Raw genomic sequence first — 18,981 nt, forward strand, 5'->3', positions numbered from 1 at the left:
CCATTTAACACTCCTCCAGTGAGGAAATGACCAGGGGTCAGTGGGACGATATCTGACACATCTTCAGACATCGGTGACAAGGGTCGCGAGTTCAAAGTGCATTCAATTCGGGTAACAAGGTAGTAAATTCTTCGAAGGTGAATTTTTCATTACCTGCTACCTTCCTGAAACGCCCTTTGAAACTCTTGACCCCCGCTTCCCACAACCCACCCATGTGGGGTGACCCTGGAGGGATAAAATTCCATTTTAGCTTGTGAGCAGCTGCACTAGGGCAATGTAAAAGTGATTTGTGAAAATCAGATAAAAGAACTTTGGATGCACCCACAAAGTTCGTGCCGTGATCTGAGAACATTTGTTCTGGAGTTCCCCGTCGAGAAATGAAACGAGTAAATGACGCAAGAAACGCTTGGGTTGTTAGCTCACTGACAAGTTCCAAGTGTATGGCACGCGTTGCAAAACATACAAAGATACAAACGTACCCTTTGTCTAAACGACATTTTCGACCATAATTACGTCTTAATGAGAAACGGACCCGCAAAATCCACTCCAGTATTCGTAAAAGGGCGACCTAAAAACGTTCTTTCTTTAGGTAACGCACCCATCAATTGGGTTTGAACATGTTTTTTGTACCGAGTACAAACTGTACACTTTGTAATACACTTTTTAACCAGATTTTTAACCTGCGGAATCCAATATTCCGATCTTATCATACGCATCATGATTTGAATTTCACCATGTAGTGAAAGCTCGTGAATGTATTGTATATAAAGTTGAACGAAAAGACATTTTACGGGAAGAAGTATGGGGAATTTTTCGTTATACGATAAAGTTGACAAAGCTAATCTCCCATTCGCACGCATGACACCCTTGTCATCAATAAAGGGATTGAACTTTCCCAACCAACTTTTCGACTCTAATTGTTTTCCCTGTACTAAATCACCATATTCTTTTTTGAAATATTTTTGTTGTGTGAATACAATTAACGTTTGTTCGGTTAGATTAAACTCTTCATATTGTAACGATGAATTACTGAACTACTTTTAAGATAAAAGTCTGAACACACTACCTACTACTGCAAAGGTAGAAATGTGAACGGACCTTTAGTAATTAAGAAAAATATCTCACTGAACACATCTAAAAATATCCCACTGAACACATCTAAAAATATCTCACTGAACACATCTCAAAATATCCCACTAGACTGGAAGTATGAAGTGCCCTTCCTGGAAAGGAAGTTTCGAGAGACAGGGACGAGAGCCTTCGATGACGTTCTCGAGTCTCGAGATTCCGGTATAAAAGGTAGCGTAGACACCGACCGGATACAGTTTAATCTTGAAAGTGAAAGAGTACAGTACAAAGTGAAATAAAGTGTTGCGAATTGTTAGTAGTAAATAAAGTGATTTAAAAGTGTGTTTGTTTGAGCGAATAATAAAAGTAAATTGAGTTGAAATAAAGTGTGTTCTTATTTGAACGGAAATATAAGTGGAAATTAAATAAGTTTTATTGTGAACCCGGAATAAAACATTACATTGGTGTCAGAAAAGTGGAATAAAACTTATTTATTTGTGCGAATCAGATAATTTCGCGAATAAAATAAAAAGTGCGCATGTGTTTTAACAATAAACAAAGTGTAAAACATTTTGAAATAAGTAAAAGTGCTCGCGTTTTGAAAAGTTAAAATGGGTAAAACACTAAATCAGTTAAGTTTGACTGAGTTGAAGGCGGAATTGACTAAGCGAAGTCTTCCTACTGCTGGATCGAAAAATGATCTCATTATTCGTCTACAGGATTATTTAACCCAGAAAAACGAAGATTTGGATACATTTCAATTCGAGGTTGAAATGATAGAAGAACGAGTAAGTACTAGTTCCGATATGTCATCCATGATGGCTGTTCTCCTTGCAAAATTTGAAGAACAGAAAGAACAAATTGAGACACAACGCAAGGAACAGAGAGAACAATTAGAAAAACAACAGAGTAGTGTTCTCGAAAAAATTGAGACACAACGCAAGGAACAGAGAGAACAAATGGAACAACAACGCACAGAGCAAAAGAACCTTCTAGATGAACAGAAAAACCTCATCGAAGGTAAGCTTGATGCTATCGAGAACAAGTTCATTGCTCTTGATGCTTCCATCAAAGGTGTTGAAAAACAATCTAAAGAAAAGTTGGAGAAAGTTGAAGAAAAACTCGAAAAAGTAGAAATAAAATTCGATGACAAATTGAAAGGAATGGAAGTGAAAATGCAAAGTTTTACCGAAGAACTTGACAAGGTTCGAAAAATTAAGGTGCGAGAAAGTTCTGGTGAGTATTTAAAGAAGAAGGAAATGCATCCACCAACCTTTGATGGACAAAGTTCTTGGTCGATCTACAAGAAACAGTTTGAGGCAGCTGCCACAACAAATGGCTGGGATGACGAAGACAAATGTATAGCGCTGACTCTTGCTCTTAGAGGTCCTGCTGCTGAGTTGTTACAAACGTTACCACCAGGAAAGAATGGTAACTTTAACGCTCTTGTCCAGGTCATTGAAAAACGCTTTGGAGATGGCCATATGCAGGAAGTCTTCCGCGTCCAACTCAATACAAGAGTCCAGAAAAGAGGAGAAACTCTGCAACAACTTCAAGCATATATTGAAAGGTTGGCTCATCTGGCATATCCGACAGCAGGAGACGACATTATCAATCAGTTTGCGACAGAAGCCTTTGTACGTGCTGTATCTGATATAAATCTTCAGCGAGCAATTCGAACAGCTGGAAAACGTTCCCTTCCTGAAGCATTAGCGTTTGCACTGACTATGGAAGCAGCAGAACAGGCTTCTCAAGGCGTTCATCGGGTAAGAGAAGTTGCAGTGGAGGAATGCTCTTGTCAAAAACTCGCGTTCCAAAGAAACCAGCGAGACGGAGCTGCTCGAACTGTAACAAAACTGGACATCTCCAGCGGCAGTGCAGATTGCCACCAAGAAGAACTGCTTGCCAACACTGTGGAAATAGGAATATTGCCCAACAACAGGTAAGCGATACAACTAACACTCATGCTCATCTTGATTCCCACTCGGGGAAACGAGTAAGAACCAACTTCGAGGGGCAGAAGCTGGTTTCTGGTATCGATGGCCCCAGAACCACAATTCAAGTCTCACAGACTAAACGCGACAACAAAAGTCTGACAGTGGAGGCGACCATAAACAACAAACAACACGTGGCTACAATTGACACCGGTGCCACCGCCTCCATTGTACGAAGAGACTTGGTGAAGATGACATGGCTACATAACACCAACAGCTACCTTCTGAATACCGCCACAGGAGAAGCAGCAAGAGTGTACGGAGAAGTTCGTCTTACGATCCGTGTAGCTGAACTAGAGTTTTCACATGTGTTTTTGGTGGCAGATATATGTGACGAGTGCATCATTGGAATCGACTTCATGAAGGAGCATGGAATCATTTTGGATATAGGTAATCAAGTCCTGAAATACAGAAATGTAGAGATTCCAATGGTCTATGGCAACGAAAACTCGACAACAATTGAATCGTTTATTTTCAAAACATGATAAGTCCACTTTTTTCAAAATTCGTTTTTTTAACTGAATATGTTCTTGGGGGATAACCACACCTGCCTTCAAAATTTGAAGCATCTACTCAGTCTATATTCGATTTTACAACTAAGAGAAAAAAATTTTTATTGTCAAAACATCATAAAAGTCCCGGACTTATCATCTTTTGAAAATAAACAGCAACTTTTTTATGAGTAATTGACTACACATAGAGAAACTGACTATATTGACTCGAAATCTTGAGTTGAAAGCGTCTTTCAAGTAAAATAACTACTCGAAACATTATATTCTATTCCCAAATGCAATTGTTTGATAGACTGAGGCTTTAAAAAAGTTGTATATTCATTTTAAAACTAATTTCACATTCGTTTATTTTCAAAGTATGATAAGTCCAAAATCGTTTTTATTTTTTATCTTTTAAACAATCGGTCCAAAGAGTAAATACCAAATGATATTCTGTAGCTAGGTAAAAGTTCTACAAAATATATTTTTTATACATTTTGCTACACTTAACAAAAGAAAATAGAACGTTTTTTTCTTCTCCTGAAAAATTTGAAATCATGGACTTATCATGTTTTGAAAATAAATGATTCAATTAGAACTGTCATCAAAGAAGACATGTGCCTGCCTCCTTCTTCAGAAGTTTTTGTGTGGACCAAGTTAAAGGGGAACTTTGGAAGCCATCGATACCTCATGGTTGAACCAGAAGTTGAGCAAAGTTCCCAAAACATCATCATCGGGAAGACTCTTGTGGCACCAAAGAACAACATGGTACCTGTACGGATACTTAACATCAAACCGTACCCAATCAAGCTTAAGAAAGGAGAAGTTGTTGGGCAATGTGAATCTGTGGCCGCAATAACTAAGATCAACGAGGTGGATACACAGATGACTATGAACTCGGAGAAACTAAAGAAACAAATTCTCAATTCAGACAACCTGAGTCAACATCAGCTTAATGTTGCGGGAAGGCTTCTTCATGAGTATGCTGATATCTTCTCTTCACCCAGCGGGCAATACGGCCGAACACAACTGGTGCAGCATCGAATCGATACAGGAGATGCTAGGCCGATTCGTCAACCAGCAAGTATCTTCTCTTCACCCAGCGGGCAATACGGCCGAACACAACTGGTGCAGCATCGAATCGATACAGGAGATGCTAGGCCGATTCGTCAACCAGCAAGACGTCTCCCCTTGGCCAAACAAGGTGAAGTTGAAGAAATGATAACAACAATGAAGAAAGACGGGCTAATCGAAAATTCCAAAAGCCCTTGGGCATCACCGGTAGTTCTCGTCAAAAAGAAGGATGGAAGCACTCGATTTTGTGTCGACTATCGCAGGCTGAATGATGTGACGAAGAAAGACAGCTACCCACTGCCAAGAATCAGTGATACTCTAGATGCAATGGAAGGAGCACAATGGTTTTCGACTTTGGATTTGAAGAGTGGCTACTGGCAGGTGGAAATCCATCCAGAAGATCGGGAGAAGACGGCTTTCTCCACAGGAAATGGTCTGTGGCAGTTTAATGTCATGCCGTTTGGGCTATGCAATGCCCCAGCTACTTTTGAGCGTTTGATGGAGTGCGTTTTGAATGGATTAACCTTTAAATCTTGCCTAGTCTATTTGGATGATGTCATCGTTTACGGAAAAACATTTGATGACCATTGTGAAAACCTAAAGGCTGTATTCCAGAGGCTACGAGAAGCACATCTTAAGTTGAATCCAAAGAAATGTGCACTTTTCAAGACCGAGGTTAAATATTTGGGCCATATCATCTCATCCCAAGGAGTGAAGACTGATCCTGAAAAAGTTGACACTGTGAAGAACTGGCCAACCCCTCAGGACAAGCATCAACTTCTATCAACGTACTATCGACGATTTGTGAAGGATTTTGCGAGAATCGCCAAAAGCTTGCATCAACTTACGGAGAAGGGTAAACCCTTTAAATGGTCAGGTGAGTGTGAGAAAAGCTTTCAGGAACTAAAGCTGCGGTTATGTGAAGTTCCTGTGCTGGCCTATCCGACTCCAGGTAAACAATTCATCATTGACGCAGATGCAAGTAATGTTGGAGTTGGTGCTGTTTTATCGCAAGTTCATGACGGAAAAGAAAAGGTCGTTGCCTATTTCAGCAAGGTACTCTCGAAACAAGAAAGAAATTATTGCGTGACCAGAAGGGAACTTCTAGCTCTAGTATTGGCAACAAAGCACTTCCATAAGTACATCTATGGACAGAAGTTCCTTCTTCGCACAGATCATGGTGCGCTAAATTGGCTTTTGAACTTCAAAAATCCAGAGGGTCAAGTAGCAAGATGGATCGAGATACTTCAGACGTATCAATGTCAGATTCAACATCGAAGAGGAAAGCTGCATTCAAATGCAGACGCATTATCTCGGCGCCCGTGCAAGCAAGACTGCAAGCATTGCACACGACTAGAAGAAAAGGAAGTTGTCGCTGTTAGAAGAACGAGAGCTGATCCCATTTGCGGCTGGAGTAATGAAGAACTCAGAATGGCCCAACAAGAAGATTCGGACATCGAACCCATCCTTGCATGGAAGGAACATCAAGAGAAACCAGAATGGGCCGACATCTCCGACCGAAGCCCCACTCTAAAAGCATATTGGGCACAATGGGACTCACCTCATGTGCAAGAAGGGCTACTCAGGCGTAAGTGGAAATCCGCAGATGGTAAATCCTATGTAATGCAGCTAGTCGTACCTCAGTCAAAGGTAAATGATGTTCTCCGAGAGATGCACAGTGGAACTTCTGGAGGCTATTTAGGCATCAACAAGACGCTGGAAAAGCTACGACAGCAATTCTACTGGTTACGTATGAGAGAAGACGTTGAAAAGTGGTGCCGAAAATGTGATACTTGTGCCGCTAGCAAAGGACCAGCTAGAAAAATCCAAAGCAAGATGCAGCAGTACAATGTGGGTGCACCTTTTGAGAGAATTGCAATAGACGTAGCAGGTCCTTTTCCCGAAACCAACAACGGAAATCGATACATCCTTGTAGTGATGGACTACCTGATGGACTACCTGATGCCTGAGGCATTTGCCATTCCAAACCAGGAAACCAAAACAGTTGTGGATAAGATTGTCTTTCATTGGGTGAGCAGGTTCGGAGTACCCATGGAACTTCATTCCGACCAAGGAAGGAACTTCGAATCTAAGATTTTTCAAGAGGTTTGCTCACTCCTTGGCATCAAGAAGACGCGAACAACACCGCTTCATCCACAATCTGATGGGATGGTTGAGCGATTTAACAGGACACTTAAGGAACACCTGTCAAAAGTAGTCAATGATAATCAACGAGACTGGGACCGACATATTCCATTATTCTTGATGGCTTATAGAAGTGCAACACATAGTTCTACTGGACATACACCATCGGAAGTCCTATTTGGCTCAACAATACGTCTGCCAAGTGAGATAAAATTTGGAAGTGTTCCAAACGAGCCACATGAAATGGATGAGTACGTAGATAACCTGAAAGGAACACTGGCTGACATTCACCAACGGACAAGGACAAATATAAAAGCGTCTAGTGACAGGATGAAAACAAGATATGACGCACCCACCGACAAAAGGGACTATCACCGAAGCTACAACAAAACTGGGAAGCCCCTACACAGTAATAACCAGAATTAACGACGTGGTTTACCGTATACAAAGAGGGGTAAGAGGCAAACTAAAGGTAGTTCATTGTGACCGTTTACATCGTTATAATGGTGATAGAAGCAATGGAGTTGTTCGGGACGAACAATCCTAAGAGGGGGGCAATGTAACGATGAATTACTGAACTACTTTTAAGATAAAAGTCTGAACACACTACCTACTACTGCAAAGGTAGAAATGTGAACGGACCTTTAGTAATTAAGAAAAATATCTCACTGAACACATCTAAAAATATCCCACTGAACACATCTAAAAATATCTCACTGAACACATCTCAAAATATCCCACACTGAACACATCTCAAAATATCCCACTAGACTGGAAGTATGTAGTGCCCTTCCTGGAAAGGAAGTTTCGAGAGACAGGGACGAGAGCCTTCGAGGACGTTCTCGAGTCTCGAGATTCCGGTATAAAAGGCAGCGTAGACACCGACCGGATACAGTTTAATCTTGAAAGTGAAAGAGTACAGTACAAAGTGAAATAAAGTGTTGCGAATTGTTAGTAGTAAATAAAGTGATTTAAAAGTGTGTTTGTTTGAGCGAATAATAAAAGTAAATTGAGTTGAAATAAAGTGTGTTCTTATTTGAACGGAAATATAAGTGGAAATTAAATAAGTTTTATTGTGAACCCGGAATAAAACATTACAATATGAAAGTTCTGACGATGAATATTTTGTGCCTCCATACCTTTTAAAAGAGTGATGAAACCGCTCCATGTAAGCAAATACGCACAAAGCCTTAGGCCAGTTTGAAAATTTAGCTAAATCTTCCTCGAAGTCCTGTACGACCTGTTGTTTAAACGATTTTACCTTTTTTACTTCTAAACATGACTCATCAACTGGTTCAAGCTTGGATTGTGGCCAAAATGATTGGGGTTTCAATAACCAGTGGGGACCGTTCCACCACAAAGAACTTTCTCTTAAATCCACAGGAGATACTCCTCTCGTGGCTAGATCCGCTGGGTTTTCACCCGAAACTACATGTGACCAATCAGTCATCGTCGTATTTTTCAAAATTTCTGCTGTTCTGTTTGCCACAAACGTTTGCCATGAACATGGTTGTTTTTGAAGCCAGGCTAAGACTATAGTGGAATCCATCCACAACATAACTAATGAAACATTTTGAATTTGAAGAGCTGTTGATAATAAACTGTTCAAAGATTATAATGGAATAAACTGATCATTTTAGATAGAAGAACTACCCCTTGCAACTCTAGCCTTGGTAAAGAGATAGTATTTACTGGCGCTACCTTTGATTTCGCCCACAAGAGATGGGAGGTAATTTTATTTTGTTGTTGGACTCGTAAGTAAATACATGCTGCATAAGCCTTTTCGGACGCATCACAGAATCCGTGAATCTGTGAAACAGCGTGCGGAGTGTATTCCACCCATCGTGGTATACTTACATTTGCAACCTCGGGCAAACTTGCCACAAATACTTTCCAACTCTGTTCGGTGGTGGGAAGAAGACAACTATCCCGTTCAATTTTATCCTTCCAAATTTGTTGCATCAGTATTTTTTCTGTGATCACAATAGGGGCCAACCACCCTATTGGATCATACAATTTTGCAATGACGGTTGGAACTGAACGTTTTGAGAAAGAGTTAGACTGTGGAATTGATTGCACCGAAAACGAAAATGTATCTAAAGTAGCCTTCCATTTTATGCCAAGCATTTTTACAGAACTTTTATCATCAATACTTAGGAAATCTTCGTTAAGAAGTGAACCTTTAGGCAGAGGACTCAGTAACTCCTTCGCATTCGACGTCCACTTTCTTAAATTGAAACCGGCAGACTTTAATACTTCAATTAATTCGAATTGAGATTCTACCGCAGTGGAAATGTCATGAGCCCCTGAAAGAACGTCATCTACAAAAAACTCGCTTAAAAGAATTTTTGATGCTTAAGGATGAGACCGATTTACTTCCTTAGCCAACTGATGCAAAGAACGAATTGCTAAATATGGGGAGCAGGAAACACCAAATGTAAGTGTTAACATTTCAAAAACGCTTAGATCATCTTTCGGATTCTGACAAAACAAAACTTTTTGAAAAGGTGTTTGATCGGGATATATTTTTATCTGTCGATACATTTTTTCGACATCACTGTTGAACACGTACTTATAAAGCCGCCAATTTAACATCAAGAGTGTTATATCCGTTTGAAGTGCCGGGCCTGGATACAACAAATCGTTTAAACTCTTCCCGTTTGAAGAGGAACATGATGCGTTGAAAACAACGCGAACCTTTGTTGTCAGGCTTTCCGGTTTAATCACTGCATGATGTGGCATAACATATGATTTGCCGTTTTCGTGAACCTTATCCGAGGAATCACTTGGTCTCATATGCCCTAAATCAATATATTCCGAATCGTACTCATTTTTAAGTATGGGACTATATAAAAGACGCTTTTCATTTCGTAGAAATTGACGTTTTGCAATTTCATACGAATTTCCTAACCCTGGACATTGAAAAGAATCGTCTTTAAACGGTAGCCTTACAACAAACCGACCCGTTTTATCTCGGTACGTTGTTTTTTCGAAAAGATTTTCGCAGAATTGTTCTGCGGCCGTTAAAAATAAGATTTGTGGAATCTCCTCAAAGAACAGCGATCGAGTATATTCGACATTATTTTGAGAAATGGGTGGTTCCAAAGGACCCAGCAATACCCATCCGAAAACTGTGTTCTGAGCCATAATTCGCTAAGGGAAAGTCAAACAAATTTTGAGTGTTTCCAATATCAATGGATATGGAAGGCAAACTGTCCGAAACCGTTTTAAGGACAAGTGCCCGAGCGGGAAGTGAAAATTTTTTATCGAATTTCGATCTGAGAGTGAATGAGCACATTTTGTTTGAAGTTGTTGTTACCGAGGAATTAACGCCTGCAACCGTTGCCCTAACCGATTGAACGGGCAATTTTAACTTTCTTTGAACTTCTTCAGAAATAAATGAGATTTCCAAACCCGGATCAATAAGCGCCCTCCACTCAAAATCAGAGTGATGGTGATGAATCCGAATCATCGCAGTAGCTAAAAGAGTTGTGCGTTTAGTTTTGGCAAAAAATGCGTTTGCCGAAACATTGGGGCTTTCTTCCGTACTTGAAAGCTTGAAATTTGAACTGTCCCTTGGTACAGTATGTTGTTGGGTATTTTGACTTGCAGCTGAAGTTGATAAAAAAAATTGTACCGCTACCTCAATCCGTTCAAAAGTTATGATTTTTGCAACGAGATAAGTCATTTTGGACAACCGTGCGCCGCCGCCGTGGCACTAGAAATTTGTAGAAAAGATGAATTAATAAAAAAAAAGGAGCAGAAATAAATGCACGCTTAACCTAGCTAGCCTATATCCTTTATCTCGAAGATCGGATTATAAGAACTCGAGCTGTAAAGACAATCATATCCCTTGAATTTTTTGTATTTACAAAAACAATGGAAAACTCTCCTGCACCTGCACTCAGCGCAACACCACCAACCAGAACAAAAAAAAAACATACAAAACTTATTTTTTTTGAAGAATGTGCGTATTGTGTGAGTGTGTGTGGTGTAGGTATTGAGAAAAAGAAAATACAAAAAATAACTTTAGCTCTTTCTTTGTCTTTTCTTTCATAGGAAAGAAGAGGTTTTTTTTCAAGAAAGAAGATGAGTGAGATGATTTTGTGTGTATTTACTGAATATGTTAAAGCTTTTGGAAAAGCTTTTTTTTAGTCAATTTCAGTTTCATACATATATCATTTCTCTCCATATGAATAAGACATCTCGTCGCCCGAGAGTTGTTTTGTCGTAAACTCCAAAATGCACTTTTTAAACTGGATATGTCATAATAGGTTTTAGAACGTTCTCTTTTCATTTCTGTTATCAGATTTGTCCTATCGTTTACCGTTACTGAGATAATTAGTGTGCATTTTGTCGTATATCCACAAAATAAGCATCGGATTAGCGTTGGTTTGTCGTAAGCGCCAACTTTTGGCGTTTACGACAAAAATTCTATGTATTTTTCAGCTTTTTTTTCTTCAGTATTGGTTTGTCGTACGTCGTACAAAACAGATAGGGTAGAAAATTTCGAACTTGTTTTGTCTTACATGTACACTCCGCTTCAACTGAATAAGCACACACATTTTCAAAGGTATTTGTCTATTTTTTCCTAAGATTGATCTTTCATGTAACATTTGATGATGTTTACAGTTAGCTTACGATGTTGAGAAACCAAATCAGAAAGAATAATTCTCAAAGTACCGCTATTTTTTTTCGTGTTCTCTTACAAAGTGCAAAGTGGTTTTTTTTCATTTGAAAAAGCTCAATTTTGATGGCCCCGATGACTTCAATTATGAATCCATCAAAATTAAACTTTTTCAAATGAGAAAAACCACTTTGCGTCACTCATTTTTCCAGCTCATATGGAGTCTAGAAAATTCTAAACGAATACCTTTTTGTTGCTTGTTTAAAGTTGGTTTCTTTTGGACTTTTAATGGGTTAAAATGATCCGTGCTGTTAATTACTCTGCGGAGTGTTGAAACACTTGCAGAAACACCAGCTTTTTGTTTGATTTTTGCCCCACAGTCAAATGAATTGGAGGAAGATCTCAAAATTTCTCGTCGATTAACTGCTATTTTTGCCGTTTTTTACCTTAATTCATATTTTTCCTGTACGAAGTTTTATTTTTGAGGTACGAATAGGCAACACACTAAAACTCCGATCAATTTTGGTAGCTATAGCAGACCCGGTCAGTTCTTGTTCCGTTAACAAATTAATTTTAGCTCTGTCGACAGTATTCAAAGCTTTTAATCTACTACTTTTTTTTAAATTTTAATTAAATGACAAAATCTCACTGAGAACATTTCAACCTTTGATTTGGTATGCCAAACACCACAAAACTCTCATAAACAGCGAAGATATTGACCTTGAAAGACCGTGTGTCTATTCAGTTGACGCAAAAAAAAACTGCATTTTTCCATATGGGACGCTTTGTAAGCGAACACGAAAAAAAATAGCGGTACTTTGAAAATTATTCTTTCCGATTTGGTTTCTCAACATCGTAAGCTAACTGTAAACATCATCAAATGTTACATGAAAGATCAATCTTGGGAAAAAATGGACAAAATAGCTTTGAAAATTTGTGTGCTTATTCAGTTGAAGCGGAGTGTATGTAGGTATATGACCCAAATAGAATATAAACAAATATAATAAACCTACTAGAAAAGTATTTATTAAAAATAAGGACTTCATGTGCTATAAGGACAATGAAATTAAAAACTAAGGGCTGCATTAAGCTTTGCGCTACTTGAGGTTTTGCACTATTCCTAGAGGTGCAAGGAAGAAAAATGTGCATCTGAGAGACATCTCATATGTATTTAATTTTGTCATGGTTCTTGTCGTTTGTTCCTGCCGCTAGATACTTGACCTCATCCTCGGTCACAAGTATCGCTTATAAATATGTACACTGGTTGATCTTCTATCGAACACAAGATCAAGAAGTCGACCGTGGGTCGCGGGCGCCGCACACTGGGGAAATTTGTATGGGAGTGCGGAAAAAATTAAATAAAAACTGAACCACTGAATAGATTTGAATGAAATTTTCAGGGATGACAGTTTTCGTCGTAAGAAATTATTATTATTCATTTCCGCCCACTGCCACGCCCTTTTAAAAAAATTGTGAGAGTAATAAAGAATTCCGATTCTCAATTTACTTGTACTTATAGCATTTTTTTTTTTAATTTTTTTGTATTATTGGAACCACCTCACCGATTTTAAATACATTAAATGGAAAAGAATAACTCATAGTAGGTACTGTTGTCGAGGTCCACGTCCACGCAAAATAAAAAACCCAAATTATAGTTAAAAATTATTAAAAAAAAAAACACTTTTTTCATTTTTTTATACAAATTTTTCAAAAGTTTATTCTTTTAAGAGAGCCATTTTTTCCTCAATTAAATGACTCTGATCCTTCTTAATAAAGGAATGGGTCAGATGATCTGTATTTTTCAATAATAATTTCAATTTAAATCTTGAGACATTAATAAAATGTATAATAATAAGACGCATAATCCCTTTTCACTCGTTTTTAATTTGAATAGTTTTCAATGTATTATGTACATACATTTCAGTTACATATAACGAAAATTAATTTTTCTGAGCCAAGTTCAAAAAATCAAATGTAATTTTATTGTAGTAGATTTGTAAAAAAATGTGTTACGAACTAATTTTATTTTCTCTATTTGTCTTTTCGGATAAGAATTTCAAGCTTGCAGCCAAAAAAACAAAAATCTGACAAAAAGGAGATTTTTTACTTTTCAATTTTCTCGAAAACTGGAAGGCATAGAAACATATGGTTTTCAGTGTTTGGTAAGGAATTAATTAAGGCAGTGTTCTTCATTATTCAAATTGAATTCAAATCCCCAGCCTTGTCAAAAATAGTATTGGATATGTTTTTTTAAATTTTTTTTTCAAAATTTTGACTTTGAAATCGATTATTTCAAAAACAATTCACTTAAAGAACTTAATTTAAAAGCTCAAATTAAGCCTAATATTTTGGCTTTTAAAAAAAGTGTCATTTATAACTGTAAGTGTTACCATTGATTTTTAATATTTTTTTGTTATTTTAAGTAATTTTTAAGAAAATGATTTTTGCGACCAAATGAAGTTTTCAATTACCAATAAAAAACGCAGTGGCACCTGGTGGCACCCAAATTTGGCCTTCATCGAAAGGGAATTTCATAAGGAAAAAGTTTTTAATAGTCTCTAACTGTAGGCAAGTGTAGCTAAAATTATATACACAAAAATATGGAAAAATCAAGCCATTTTTTTCTCTTTTCTTTAAATAATTATATAAAATAATCAACATCTTTAAAATTAATAATTTCTTCGATTTACAATAGACAAACGATGGCTTCTTTATGGAAAAAGAAAAGTGTATGAGTCGGCTCAAGCTAAAAAAAATTACACAGCTTTAATTTGAGGGTATTTTCATTTCGTTTTTTATACTTTCAACAACTTGTCCCTTTACAAAGCTCTAAAAAGTAAACTACAAGTCCGATTTTAGTAATTTTTTCTGATTTTGATTCAGATTTTATTCTAGAATTTAGAAATACTATTGAAATATTCTCCGAGGAACTTTAAATTTTGGACTTTTTTCCGCAAAATCCCCAGTGTGCGCCGCTTCGTTCAAGAGCGTTGTCTTGAGCGAAGTGAAAAAATGTCGCAGTTTTATTGTTTTATTGTTGTACACTTATTGATCTTGTCACTTCGTTCACGCGCGCTGTCTTCAACGAAGTAAAGTGAAAAAAAGGTTGCTGTTTTATTGCTGTATACTTATTGATCTTGTATCGAACACACAAGATCAACAAGTCGACTGTAGTCGTGGGCGCTAAGCCCGCGGCACCTCTTCGTTCATGCGCGTTGTCGTGAACGAAGCGAAAAGGGGTTGCTGTGAGTTTTGTTATTGCACCCGCTCGCAAAAAACACCTGCTGGTCGAAAATTATTTTTTTAAGGCGCCATTGTTCTTCGCTAAATTTGCGTTATTGTTTTGCAAATTTATGATACTGATGATACTTTTACACTATTTAATAAAGCGAGCGGTAGAAAAGTGGAATATAAAAGCTCATCAATATTTAAAACATATAAAAAGTCTACCATAGCAACTCCTGTAAATTTGTTCAGCCAATGTCTTCAAATTACTAAAAAATCTAACTCGATAACTAAGGATAAGATTATTTATATTAAAAGCCTTTTTATATTTATGCCTAAATCAGACCAAGAATATTATGAAGCGTCAAATCAAAAAATTAGAATAAATTCTTTAGTTTGATATTTATTTAATTTACTTTTATTTATGACCATATATTAATTTAACCAAACTTGGTTTATTTTTATTTTATTTCTTTCATATTTCATAGCCATAGGATGACTTTTATTTTTTGTTAAGACATTTTTTAAATTTTTTTTATGTTTATGGTCATATTTTTTGGTTTTTATTTATTTTAGATATATTTATTTTAATAATTGAGCCTCTAAGTCAAACCAATACTACTTCTATGTAATAAGAAACTATTTTTTAAATATTTAATTAATAAATAAAAACGAACTGTGAAAATTTTTTAATTTATTTTTTAGTATTGGAATTTTGTACGTGCGCCTACTTTGTCGTACGTGTACGGGATGGAAAAAAAATTTGATTTTGGTGGCGTTTACGACAAACTGATTTTGGATAAAAACCTTGATAATTTGAAAACTAAAATAGATGTGACAATTTTGACAACATAAATATAAAGAAGATATTCCACAAAATATTCTATTAAAAATTGAAAAAAATCTATCGGCCAGTTTTTTTTTTTATAAAAGCTCAAACCTTAAAATGCGATTTCCCAAAATTCCAAAATTGGCGTATACGACAAAACAATTCTCAGGCGACGATCTGTATAATTTATTATCTGTGATTATACTAAACCCCAAATAACTTCATTTAAAAGAGATAATTTTTTAAGTACGGGCTCCTGCTTTGAACAGCATCAAAGCCAAAACTTTGTGTTTACATTAACCCCAGAATATTGTTCATAATGGGGAAATGTAAACAACGCACAGTGGCCCATTTAGGCAAAAGTGCTTGCAATATTCATAATATAGTGAAAAACTTTTAGAAAAACTTTTTTAGATCACTGGATTCACAAATGTTTGGAGCTCGAGTACCTATTCGAAACAAATTTTCAATTTGGGTTATTGGTGTGTGTTGAACGCACCCAACACTGAGAAAGCAGCTCATGTAAAGAACGCATAATCAACTCGTTGAAATATGACAATTCAATTAACGAGTATGTCATTTTTTGCTCATCATCTGTGCTGTCACTTATTCTGTCATTCTTATCCATTATCCAAGTTGCAAGAAAAATAAAATTCTCCTTTTTCCAAATTAAAAAAAAGTGTGTCGTGTTTTTATTTAAAATTTAAAGATTTATTTAAAGTAAATTGTACAAAATAATTATAAAGGTTTACGCCGCAAACATTGGTCCTTCGAGCCTTCAAAGTTAAATTGAAAAAATATAATTTAATAAAGTGGATGTTAAAGGATTTAACCAAAGTGTGGTTCGAAGTGTGTTATAAAGGAGAAATATACATCACGAGGAGAAGACGCCATTTTGCCGCTTTCAAAGTGAGTAAAATTTTCTTTACATTTTATCATTTATTATCAATTTGCAATCAATTACAATGGCAACGAAGAAATTAAATGCAAAAATTTTACAACTTAAAAAAGATGTTGAAAATTTCGGCAAGAAAGGGAAGGCCATTTCCGAAAACTATGTCCAAACTAGGATAAAATTGCTGGAAGAGTTGTGGGAATCCGTAAACAAAATTTATGATGATTTTTTAGAATCTGATGAGGTTGGTGAAAAGGATGTGGATGCTGATGCTGGGGTAGGATCGGTATACGAACAATTTCGTGAGAATTATTGCGTTTTTAGAGCAAAGTTGTTTGATTCGCTGCAAAGCCTGGGTGGCAGCAGCAGTAGTGTATCAAAAGTAGTTGCTGATAAAGAAAAGGAGGTAAGAAAGGAGGATATTCATCTTCCAGCTATTAAATTACCTTCTTTTGATGGCTCCTATCAAAATTGGCCAAATTTTCACGATTTGTTTGTATCGCTAGTTGCTAGCAAAGATTCGCTTTCCGACATACAAAAAATGCATTATTTAAAAACGAGTTTGACAGGAGATGCAGAAAAGTTATTGCTGACTTTGAGTACTGAAAGTCGAAACTATGCTAAAGGATGGTCAATGCTGAAGGATAGGTATGATCACCCTCGCGTTCTTGTAAATATCCAGTTGAATACACTGTTCAACCTGCCGTCGTTAACTCAGGAGCGTGTGGAGTCGATCAAAGATCTTCTTTACACTTCGACACAAGTGATCCACAGCCTTGCAAATCTAAAAATTGAAGTTGAGCATTTAGATCCCATACTAATATTTCTGCTAGTACGAAAATTACCTGGGAAAACTCAACAGATGTGGGAGGAGAAGCTGAACGATCGAGAAAATCCGAAGCAGTTGCCAACTTTCCAGGAATTTACATCCTTCCTTGAGACAAGGTTCCGGACACTGGAAGCAGTCGATCAGCAGCACGGTCAGAGCTCATCAAACACATCACGGAGTTCTTCTCACAAAAATTCGTTCATCGCTCACGCTCAATCTGGAAAATCGAAACTTACTTGTAAAATATGCCTGAAAAATCAACATGCTGTAAGAAAATGTAATAAATTTTTAAAAATGAGTGTTACCGATCGTAGTCAGGTTATAAATAAATTGGGTTTGTGTCGAAACTGTCTAGGGTATAGTCACACATCAGATAGTTGTCCCAGTGGTCGTAGGTGTTTTCATTGCCAACAACCACATCACACTTTACTGCATGTAAATAATACTTCTTTTCAGCCTAGTCAACAACCTTCGAATTGGCAGCAACATGCTAACAACTCTCAGCCGCTACAACATCAGGTAATAAACAACAACCCGCCAAACCAGGTGCAGCAAAATACCCAAAGTACAAGTTTGAATGCAGAAGCTCCTTCGTTCCAAAGTTCAAGTAAACAACCGTCGACATCCAGCAACATAGTATCTCATCATTCTCATCACAGTAGTAAAACAAAAAACTCTCAAGTCTTACTGGCAACAGCCCTTGTGAAAGTGAAGTCTTCGTTAGGTGAATGGTTGACGATGCGAGCATTGTTGGATTCTGGTTCTGAGGCGTCGTTTATCACAGAGTATGCTGCCCAATTGCTACAGCTTAAATCTCAAGCAACTCAAATGGGGGTTTCCGGGTTGGGTTTAGTCAGCAGTGGCAAATCTCTTAAAATGGTGGATATCACTTTTGCTTCACACCATTCCACTTTTGCAACAACAGTGCAGGCTTATGTCTTAAAGTCACTGACTGGCCATTTGCCGGCCCGGACCCTTCACGTTGAGAATTGGACCCATCTCAACGATTATGTGCTCGCTGATCCTGAATTTTTCAAATCATCCAAAATTGATATTTTGCTTGGCAGTGATGTCTTAGCCGAACTTTTGTTGCCGGAGCTCATCCCACCAACAGACAAGTTGATGCCAGTCATGCAAAATACAACACTGGGATGGATCTTATTCGGAAAGGCTCCAATTGTATCTGAATCAAGTCAACAAGTCAGAAGTTTTTTGCAAATTTTACAAACAGACCTTCGAATATTCTGGGAATTGGAAGAAGCACCGTTCAAGCCATACTTAAAAGCCGAAGATGTTGAATGCGAAAATCATTTTATCAACAATGTTCAACGGACAGTTGATGGACGCTATCAAGTGGCATTACCGTTCAAGGGAAATGTTCATCCTGTTCTTGGCGATTCGTATCAAAGTGCTTTACGGCGATTCTATGGACTTGAGAGGCGTCTTGATGCAAATCAACAACTTCGAGACCAGTATTCAGAGTGCATCGAAGAATATATTCAAATGGGTCACATGAGCGAAGTCGACAAGAACAGCTTACCAGAAAATCAGCATTATTTCCTGCCGCATCATGCTGTCATCAAAGAAAGCAGTTCAACCACGAAATTAAGGGTGGTGTTTGACGCATCCGCTAAAACATCAAATGGAATTTCTTTGAACGATGCTATGTTGGTAGGTCCAGCACTTCAACAAAATATCTGCGACATAATTCTTCGGTGGAGGTTGTATAAATACACTTTTACAGCTGACATTGAGAAAATGTATCGTCAGATCTTGATAGCAGAGCAGGACAAAAATTATCAGC

The 18,981-nt window shown here is 37.3% G+C and overlaps 1 protein-coding gene across 4 annotated transcripts in view; it reads left to right on the top strand.

The window, feature by feature from the left end:
• LOC129905198 (nitric oxide synthase) overlaps nt 1-18,981 on the top strand; it is an 822,682-nt gene that overhangs the window by 29,476 nt on the left and 774,225 nt on the right. The window contains exon 1 of one of the 4 annotated variants that reach the window (XM_055980619.1): nt 16,200-16,362. The exons of the other annotated variants lie outside the window; for them this stretch is intronic. Within the exon in view, the coding sequence (XP_055836594.1) occupies nt 16,270-16,362 (93 nt within the window). The 5' untranslated portion in view covers nt 16,200-16,269. Of the gene's footprint in view, nt 1-16,199; nt 16,363-18,981 lie in introns of those variants that run through there. 4 annotated transcript variants of the gene reach the window in all.

The sequence above is a fragment of the Episyrphus balteatus genome, chromosome 1, assembly GCF_945859705.1.
Source record: "Episyrphus balteatus chromosome 1, idEpiBalt1.1, whole genome shotgun sequence".
Taxonomy (NCBI): domain Eukaryota; kingdom Metazoa; phylum Arthropoda; class Insecta; order Diptera; family Syrphidae; genus Episyrphus; species Episyrphus balteatus.